The sequence below is a fragment of the Alligator sinensis genome, unplaced genomic scaffold, assembly GCF_000455745.1.
Source record: "Alligator sinensis unplaced genomic scaffold, ASM45574v1 scaffold908_1, whole genome shotgun sequence".
Classification (NCBI taxonomy): Eukaryota; Metazoa; Chordata; order Crocodylia; family Alligatoridae; genus Alligator; species Alligator sinensis.
The window spans coordinates 265,820-276,365 of record NW_005842775.1 but is presented as its reverse complement, the minus strand read 5'-3'; the positions used below and the strand labels follow the sequence as shown (position 1 = coordinate 276,365).

Below are 10,546 nucleotides of genomic sequence, written 5' to 3'. Positions count from 1 at the left end.
CTGCTGTCCTTTACAAAATTCCCACTGATGTCAAGGATTTCAGGTTCTAGTCTTTGGTTTGTAAATGATCCATTCTTTACTTTTACAGTTATGGTATATGTAGAAAGGAACTGTGGTGTTTATTTTATTCCTTGTTGCATTTTATTTCCAAATATAACTAATCACACAAATAATTGTTTATTAACATCTATTCATACAGAAATGAGATATTTCCATATGAAACAAAACATAATTATAGCTAAAGCAAAGACTTTAAGGCAGACTGTCTTTTTGTAACATACTTGTACAGTGCTTAGGACTGTGGGCTGAAGCATCTAGGTGCTCCTGCAATGCAAATAAATTATGAAGGTGACGATGATAACTATAGCAGCTGCTAGTATCAGGCTCCATTTTTATCTCTTGCAAATCTGCTCGGTAATGCCACTCACATTGTTCTAATCAGGATAAAATCTGGGCTTTGTAGAACTACAAAAATTAATTACTTACCTCCAATATATGAGAATACCCACAAGAATCACTAGACAGATAAAAGTCAGGGCTGATACGACCACAAGTGGTATAACTGTCTTCTTCTCTGATTCCAGACTCTCAGCTAGACCAATACGAGACTCATGGCTACTATTACTTGCCTCTGTAGTCAGAGAAAATTGAAATAATCCATGTTTAAACTTTGACAAAAGGCATGGTGTAACTGAATGTGTTTATAAGAGCCCTAGGTAATGTCACTTACCTAATTTTTAGTGTACTGCACAAAATATACATTTTTGCAAACCAGTTTAAAGGAAATAAGCAGACAGAAAGTAAAGCAAAGTACTAGAGCATCCCAGCAGTGTAGAACTACTTTTTAAAGAAATGCATTTTTTGTTAACATAACATTTAACTATGAAAGCTTTTCATTCTTAAATGTCTATGTAAGGGCAGGATCTAAATATATGATACTGAAATACATGAAGTGATATGTAATCTTACAATTTAATCTATGTAATGAAAAGCATTGTTCCTTTGTTCAATAAGAATCAAAGGTCAATTTCTTTAGCACAGTATAGAACTACATGACTGCACTCTTGCATCTGAAACTAATATTTTAATATTTTGCTTGGTTTGTAATTTTGGCCTTAACACACAGAAGAAATTCTACTTCCATTGAAGTCAATGACAAAATTCCCATCAACATCACTGGGACCAGAATTTCACCTCATGTTTGTTTTTTGTTTTTTTGAGGAGAATCAAATGATTAGAAAAACAGATACATTCTATAGAGCTCATATGGCTGTGTGGATGACTACTGGATGACTAAATGCACACGTCCAGAATTTGTGAAAACAGTCTTAAAATTCCACTAAAATAAAATGTTAGAGGCCTAACACCGCAACTTGGATGCTGCTCAATCTTTAAACTTGAAGTGGATGAACTTGATTGTGGATTTTAATGAGCAGTTGTTGGGAACAGAGCCCTATTCTTTCAATAAGAACTGCATGGACAGATCCCTGCATTGATACAGAGCCCTAAATCAGTGAAACTCTACATGAGAAGTGAAGTGTTCCTGCTTGCAATCAGATTCAGGACTGGGGCTTAAGGGACTAATTTTACATTTCTGCTCGGATAAAACTCCCATTAGAGAAGATCCTCAATACAAGTACCAAATTAAATCTGCAAAGGCACTACAAATTGATCTAATTGATCCTCTGCAGTTGTCAGCATTATCTATGTGATTGAAATGGTTTTATGACAAGACAATCAGCAGCCTACAATCACTTTCAGTATTCTTGGGACCAAGGGCGCGATGTAGAGAAAGACCTCTACCTAGCTTCCAATTTTGCAGGTACAGTTTTGTTCCTAATTTATAACACGTGAACATCTAATGAACTGACTGCTCCCATAATCCAGAAAGGCAAACGGCAAATAATATAATTTGTGGTCACAACTAATTGCAGGTACAAATTATACTCACAGCATTGGAGGCTATTTCTGAAAAGTGGACCTTACATTTCTGGTGAATAAGCTAAAGGTTACGCATACACATTTGTTGATTTCAATATACATATGCATATGAGATGAGAATATGATCCTTTGCACTGTCTACACTCATACAAGCTTGGAGATATTCACAGGGTAGAACATGGTCTTACACTTGTAAACAGTACCATGCTTAGTGTTTTACATTAGAATTACTTGCAATGGGTGGGGGGCAAGAAGAATGCCTTCCTCCAGGCTTGAGGTAGTCTTTTGTCATTTTATTCATGTCTCCAAATGCCAAATCCTATAATAAACACTAAAAGAGCAGAATCATATATAGTCTAGGTGTGTACTTCTCCCTATATCAATTGACAGTTTTTGATCCTTTAAATTATATACTAAATATTACATATATCGTATAAATACATATATCATGTATACAATATAGAAATATATATAATATATAAGCACACACCCACACAATATATACAATTATATGTAACATAATATATACTTGCATATATTATGTATAAACATGTTATATGTATAATGTACATATAAAATATTATATATATAACTATATATTATGTACAATATTATGTACAAAACACATTTTATATGATATATACATAAATATATTATGTACAATCATATTTTATGATATATATATGATAAATAAAATTATGCACAACTAAAATAGAAATGAATTTCATATTTGAATCCACCACCACAGAAACAGAAATGTATCCATGGGTCAGGTTATGATTTAGAGATGCTTCCTTAATGCATCATTAAAAGAGAATCTTCTATATTCCACAGTGCTCATTAAGGTAGCTTAGGTTTCTTGCTCTTTGCTTTCTGGCAATTTTTGGCTCATTCATTTTCTTTCCTCCACAAGAGGCTGAGTAAAATAAGTTTTGGGACTTTGTAAGTGAGATGAGATAAAATAAATGTCACCGTAATTAAACACTGGCTGCTCAAACACTAGTTTAAATAGATTATTTATGAAACAATAGCTTATGAAAATTAACTCTCATATTATTTGATCATTATCGTTTATAAATGATTTAGCTAGGATCCAAATTTTAACTGGGAGTAAATGTCATATTTTAGCCAGCTCTGTGCTGGACTGACAAATTTTAAAGCTCTGCTGATGAGTAGAAGCAGCAACATACCTAGGGCAGGAGGACTGGGGGGAGGGGCAGTGAGGGGGTCAGAAAAAAATGCTGCAGCTGCCAAACTGGGCCAGTAGGACAGCAGCTGAAAATCACTGCTGCCCCAAAGTGTTCATGCTGCCCAAGATGTGCTGTTACACCTCTTGAGTAGGGCACCACTGCTTAGGAGATCTCCATCCTCTTTCCTGCATTATATTTACAGGGCTTTTGCAGAGCTATGACCAAGTAAGTGAAAGATCACAGCAGACACTGACAAAAGAAAACATGTTACCTTTGAATGAGTGGTATTTTAATACACCAGCCTGCACCTCCTTCTTCCCCTGATATCCATGCAAGAGTGTTCTTGTCACCACAGGAAACTTCTGAACTCCTTGACTAACCACTTCAGCTCCTTCTTGGAACTGTCATCCTGGGACTTGTTCTCCAGGCCAGGCAGCCTATTCATTCTCTATGTACTGGCTAATAGGCAGCCACAACAGAAGCTGATACTTTTATCCTAATTGGGTTGTTAGTGAAACATTGCCTTTCCTGGAGCAGTTAAAAGGGTAAAAGGGTTTAATGACCATGCAGCTGCTATACAGAAACTCCAAGTATGTCTTGTTTCAGAATAGCCATGAAAATGGCCATATAGCTATAAAGTGTGGCCAAAATTCCGGTCAGCCTTTTAAAAAAAATTATACAAAATCTCAATAGTAAAAAGTTTAGTTAACTTTCAATAAATATTTCTCTGTTATAAATTGAACTGGAGATGTACCTATGCAAGTATGTATAATCATCATATATATTTGTTCAGTAGGAGGCCTCATGAGAAGTGCTCCGACTTGTTGAAAAAGAAAGTAATGCATGGTAAAGACATATCCATCAAAAATCAAAGCTATTCATTGTTAACTGAACAATAAAATAATTTAGGTTTAACTATAATAATCTACAAATAATTTATGACAACCTTCATGTAACTTTTGGGATGACGTTTGCTTAATTTTTTTTTTTGCTGGACATTAAGGAAACAAATGTATATATTTGTTTGATCTAATTTGCTTTAGGCAATATCAGAATAATTGATTAAATTCTGCATTGCTTGTGTGTATAAATCTGCTGCTAACTTCAATGAGATTGATAAATTCTCAGTGCTATTTTGAACTGAACTATGCAGATCGTCAGTCTGTCACCATGGCATACTATAAAAATATGGCTTGTGAATAGCATGACCTCAGGACTGCAACTTTTAAATACATGACTAACTTTACTAGTTCCACTAGACTACTTCTGTGCATAAAGTTACTTGCAAAGTTATTCAGCTGGTTATTTACAGGATTAGACCTAAGATTTCTGCATTCTTTATGGATGCCATTTCTTGAATGAAGTAGGAAACAGCATATTTAGTTGGATGATACTGCCCTCTACAGATACAGCAAACACACAACAACAGATGTTCAACATAAAATATTCGCTACATTATCAGAAGAAATTTGAATTTTTAAATGATGTACAACTATTGTTGGTTCTGATTTTACCCTTACATTTTCAACACAAATGGCAATAAGCAAAGCAAGTTTTTTGTTTGATTGATTTAAGCCTTTGACAATAAATGCATCTCATAGTAAATGATCAAGATATATATGTAGGGTCCAATTCTGTTACCCTTACTCATCTTTGCACTACAAATACTCCTGTTGTTTTTACTTAGGCTAAGCACAAAGCCAGATAATACTAGACATGAGCAAACATAGCAGGAACTGCCCATTAGTGATTTTAGAAATGAGTAGTTTTAGCATGAAACCTTGGGTAGCTTTCTGGAATTTGAAAATGGGTGAAGAAATAATTAAGAAAATGATTTTTTTTACAAGTTAAGACGAATCAGACTGAAACATCTTTTTCATCTTGACTAATACAAAATAAAACATAAAGAAAAAATATATTACCATAATAAAAGTGTTATAATGAGCTTTCCTAGAAAAGGATAGAGGGTCCAAGTCCTTCTTAAAACTTTAAAAAGACAAATTCTGTCTTCAGAGTTGTGTGCCACTGACAATACACACATATCCAAAGGCAGAATTTGGATCTGAATACTTCAGGGTATATCAGTTTTCATTTTGAGTCATTAGAAGCTGCATTGATAGGATAATCATTTCAACATTTATCCCCTGTTCCACATTGTTTCCTTAATCAGGCCCATTGCCCTATTACATTCTCCTGTCACTGAAACATTCCTCCTGTTCTCATATTTTATACTAAAATAATTTTTCATTCTCTGTGGCAGAAAAAATTGTCACAGGTGCACACATTATGCATTACACTGATCCATAACTAACCTGCCTCAGAAACGTTGAATACTGGTGAGTGATCACTAGTTACAGATGGTGCTGATGACTGTGATGATCCAGGAGTTAATTCTGAGTTACCTGCTTCAACTGCCCCTTCAGAGTCTCTCTCATTAAGGTCAGGAAAACTGAAATCTGTTGAAGTCTCATTATCATTAAGGCTATCTGAAGTACCTTGACCAGAACCACTCTCTTCATCACTTGTAAAAACAGCCCAAGATTTAGATTCGGATGTGTTTTGTAATGGGATACTAACAGTCTGGATATGATTTTCCAATACTGTTGGATCGTTGTGCTTCTTAGGTATCTCACTTGCTGTCAATGTCAGTATTGATGTATAATTATGCTTGTCCATGGCATGATTTATCTGACTGTCTGATGCAGCAGGTGTAATTTTCTTTTCTTCTTCATATTTCTCAGAATGTGAATTTATAATGTGGTTATTCTGATCCTTTATATTGTTTACCTGTGTTTTCTGTTCATCTACTACCTTTTCCTGAATTTCTTTATGGGAAGTGCATGTGATACAATTACTTACAGGTAAGGCATAATCATATTCATCATAATCATCATCTACTACAGAAGACCACACATTAATATCAGAATTGGCACTGGGGGGCAGCCCTGAGGATGTTTTAGAGGGAACCTGCAACTTGGTTGGGGTTAAATGGCTCTCACTGCTGGGAGAAACAGATGTAACAGAAAAATACGCATTGGGTAAAGGAAGGGTATGATGAACAGACACACGAGAATCAGAAACAACTGCAGGTACATGAACAGAACCATTAACAACAGTAGCACTTGAAAAACTGGTAGCCTCACTTCTTTGAGAAACACTTGAAGAAATGTGGCTGTTTACAGAAGTGGCTATACTTGGTAATGAGTCAATTGTTAGGAAAGGAGTAGTAACCACTGCAGCATTTGCTACTTGTGGGGGAATGGCATTTGTGTTTTCTAAACTGGTTGACTGGAATGAAACACCACTACTATGCAATAAAGGAGGAACCAGCTGAATATCTTCACTGTTAAATAAATTGGATGAAACATGTTCCTCACTCACATAAGCAACAGTTAAACCTTGAAGTGATGCTGTGGGCTTACTAGAAGGGTGGGACAAATTATCAGTTATTGACGGTGCAGATGTAGAATGCAACATGGTTTTATTTGTAGCAGAATCTGGTGCCATCGGATGCAATATTTGGTCAAATGTAGAACTAATTTTAAAAACCTGGGAGCTTTCAACCAATATTGGATCACTAGGCACAGTTGCAGCTGTTTTAAGCAGAGAGCCATCACCAGAAGACTGGAAGGAGCTTTGTAGAAATGCTTCATTATTTATTGCAGCTGATGTCTCAAAAAGGTACCGTTGAGTTGAAGGAGACAACATTTTGCTAGAAGCAGGGGCAGAGAGAGCTTGATCTGAGATTGCACTAAGCATAGGTTTAAGCAAAGTGTCATCAAAGGCTGTAGGTGCAACATGCAAAGGCTGAACAGAAAAGTGATTTTCTGAAAATTTACTAATATCATGATCAAAACTCTTAGTAGTGGGAAAAGCAAGAGAGACTGGAAGGATTCCCTTTGTGCTAGAAACAGGAAGTGGGATTTCTTGCAAAGATGTATTCTGATTAATTATATCTTTGTTAAAAACTGATATAGGAAGTTCATGCATCATTTTACTTTCAGCATGGGAAGCCATTTCACTGAAAGAGGAGGAAAACTGCAGTTCTTTTTCATCTCCATATCTTATGTCACTTTTATGAAGTGTCTTATTAACATCACTAAACCCAGGTGTTGCATATGTAAATTCACCTATAGAATCAGATGAAGAAACTTTAAGTATAGCCAAAGCAACTGTATCAGGCAAAAGGGATTCACTACCAGAGTATGCTTCAGACCAATCCGTATCACTAGAGAGAGAGCGTGTAGGCTGTAGCAAAGTATCAGCTTGTGATATTACAGAAGAAGGCTTATGCACCAGTACATTGTTATAGCTGCTAAATAAGGGACCTTGATGAAATATGCCAACAGAATCATGCACCAATTCTGGAGAGTCATAAGAAACAGTAAAGGTTTGGAGGTAGCCCATATTACTAGACAAAGCATAAGCAAGTTCAGACATTGTAGACACTGCATGCATTTTTAAATCACTGCTGGATGGTTCAACTTGAGAAAATACGTGAGTTCTATTATGGCCAGATATCAATGTCTCTGAAGCAGCATGAGTGGTCTGATGTGATACCACATCAGAAAATTGAGAAAGGCTTGGCTGTATTAATGTATCACTCTCTGCCAATGTCAAAGAAGCATGCAGGGACAACTTATCACTTGCAACAGCTGGAGTACCTTGTGGAAACATTTGAGAAACTGTATACAGGTGGTGAAACATTCTACTACTGAAGGAAGCAGAGGAAAATGTAAGCAAAGGTACATCATCATAGGAAGACAGGGTGGGTTCAAATGACACATCAACACTGGGAAATACAGGTGTAGCATGCAAGGTCACATCACTACCTGGTGTAGCAGGGGCAGTGTTGAGCATCTGAGTGTCAAACAATAAAGGGGTGACTAGAGGAAACACTTCACTACTGTAGGAAGGTTGAAGAGGTATCTCACCATTATACACAGGTTGAGTTGTCTGAGAGAGTACCTCACTGGCAGCAGAAGCAGAACCATATTCTCCAGAGCTTGAAGAGACAGAATGAAGTGATAACTCAGTAGGGGAGAGAGCAAAAGTAGGATAATGTGGCAATTCTATATCCGCATCTGAAGTATCTTGTGACATGACTGGACCACTGGAATAGGGTACTGTAGCTGGCTTTAATCCCTCAATATAAGCATTGGTATAACTAGTTTGAATTAACTGCTTTCTATCCAATGGAACAACAGATCTATCTGTCAAATCTGTAGCATTATGAAACCACAACTTTCCATCAACAGAAGGTGTATTATCTGCAGATTCTTCAGCATCTGAGGGTGCTACAACTTCTGAAACACTCTGATTATAGCCTTGTGAATGAAAATCATGCATGCTTATATCTGGGCTTCCTGAGGGCAGGATGTCTTCCTGGGTTGTTTCTTCAGTAACAAACTGCATAGAAGTAGTGGTAAGAATGAAGCTCCAAGAATCATCTGCATCTTGATCAGGCTTGAAAACTGGTGATAAAAAATCTCCCTCACTGCTACCAGCAGCAGACGTTGTTGTTGGTTCAGTGCCAGAAGAAATATATACATACTCTTCCTCAATACCTTTGGTGGGGTCATTCACTTGAGGAGGCATTCTGGTAACAGTCTGAGTTTCCAAAGAAGTGTCTTTCTCTTCATCTGATTTTTCAGTAACAGGCTGGGAAGTGGGATAAAAAAATGCTTTGAAAATATCCTTTCCATGTGATTCTTTCTGTTTTAAGTATCTGTTTGTTTTTGCTTCATTGGATTTTGTCCCCATTTTCTCTTGACTGTAGCTAGATGTAGTCACCTGGAATTCTTTCTTCCTTATTTGGTTTATAGCACTATCAGTACTAGGAATCACTGTGATTTCTTCATCCATTTCTGCTTCCTTCTCATCATCTTCTTCCTATGGGTGGAAAAATTTCAATGTAGTCAAAATCCACAAAGAACATTTATATAGATAAACAAGAAAACTCAGAACAAATAGTGTAATAATACTGTTTCCACAAATTAAAACAGAAGAAATTGCAGATAGTATTTGAAATGGCCAAGAGCACTTGCAGCCGCTCAAATAGAAGCAATGCAAATTTGAGCTGGGACTTTTTGCCTCAGCACATGTGCTCGGACATGAGCTTTGTTGTGGAGCAAATTTTGCCACTAGGGGCAAAATAACCCTGGCTGGCTCCTCCTGGATCTGACGCCGGGGGGAGCTACAGCCCAGGGCCAGCACCTCTGCTGGCCCCAGCAGTATAAAAAGCTTCCCTGTCCTGGCCCCTTCAGTACAAAAAGCTGCCCTGGCAAGCAGCTCAGGGCTACTAGCTCTCAGGAGCTTTTGGGTCCCAGCCAACTGATATCTGGGGACCCCTTGTGCCAGCTTGACTGCTGCAGCAGCATCCCAAATCCATTTTAAAAAATACCCCAAAATCCATGTTCTTCCACAATTAAAACAAAAGACCACTCTACACACACACACACACACACACACACACCTATATATGGATATAGATAGATATATAGATATCTATATCTTTATATCTATCTATCTATATATCTATAGGGAGAGATAGAGAGGGATTTATTAGTTGGGCAATGCTTTATTCATATATTTACAATGGTAAAGCAATTTAGAAGTCTACCAGTGTCTCTATCATCATGATAATAAATTCTAAATACCTATGTGTGTTGATGTGTGCTTTTGATTTTCTTCGCATATGATGGGTCTGTGATGGGGGGATGTGATGTTTGCAGAAAGGGGGTGGGAACGTGTGTGTGTGTGTGTGTGTGTGTGTGTGTGTGTGTGTGTGTGTGTGTGTGTGGGGGTGTGGGTTGGTGTGTGGGTAGGTGTGGGGCTGCTCAGGAGAGCTGGGTCCCCTGGCCCGCACAGGATACAGCCCCCCCACAGCACATGGAATGGACCCCCTTGCAGGGCAATAGCCCCCCCCTGCACAGGGTCCCAGGTACCCTGCAGGGCCACAGCCCTCTCTGCACAGGGCTCATAACTTACCTTCTGCAGCAGCAGTGGGAGTGGGGTGCTCTGAGCCTGCTGCTGCCAGCTCCCAGCTCTCAGGGACCATGTGCTAAGCCCAGCTGGATCCTCCTGGCCCTGGGGCTGCTTGTGCTTCCAGGCTGAGCCGGTCCCATGGCGGCAGGACCCGGCTGGGCTCAGGCAGCATGAGCAACCCCAGGGCCAGCAGGACCTGGCTAGACTCGGTGTGCGGTTCCCACATGCTGCGCCAGGTCCCACCTCTGCCCTGCTGTGCCTGCAGGGAGGTGGCGCGTGGCAGGACCCAGTCCAGCCCCATGAGGCTTGCTAGTCCAGCTTTGCACCAGCGTGGGTCACATGGCTCTGGGAGGCACGGCTCCTGCGCGCACCTCCCAAAGCCGTGCGACCCACTCTGGTGCAAAGCCGGACTAATGAGCTACACCAGT

General features: G+C 38.6%; 1 protein-coding gene across 1 annotated transcript in view; it reads right to left on the bottom strand.

Moving 5' to 3' along the window:
* Positions 1 to 10,546, bottom strand: part of PTPRZ1 (protein tyrosine phosphatase, receptor type Z1) — a 160,473-nt gene that overhangs the window by 46,760 nt on the left and 103,167 nt on the right. Inside the window, exons 12-13 of the mRNA XM_014525270.1 lie at positions 5,444 to 9,023; positions 487 to 631 (exon numbers count right to left, since the gene is read on the bottom strand). Coding sequence (XP_014380756.1) covers positions 487 to 631; positions 5,444 to 9,023 — 3,725 coding nt within the window. The remainder of the gene's footprint in view (positions 1 to 486; positions 632 to 5,443; positions 9,024 to 10,546) is intronic.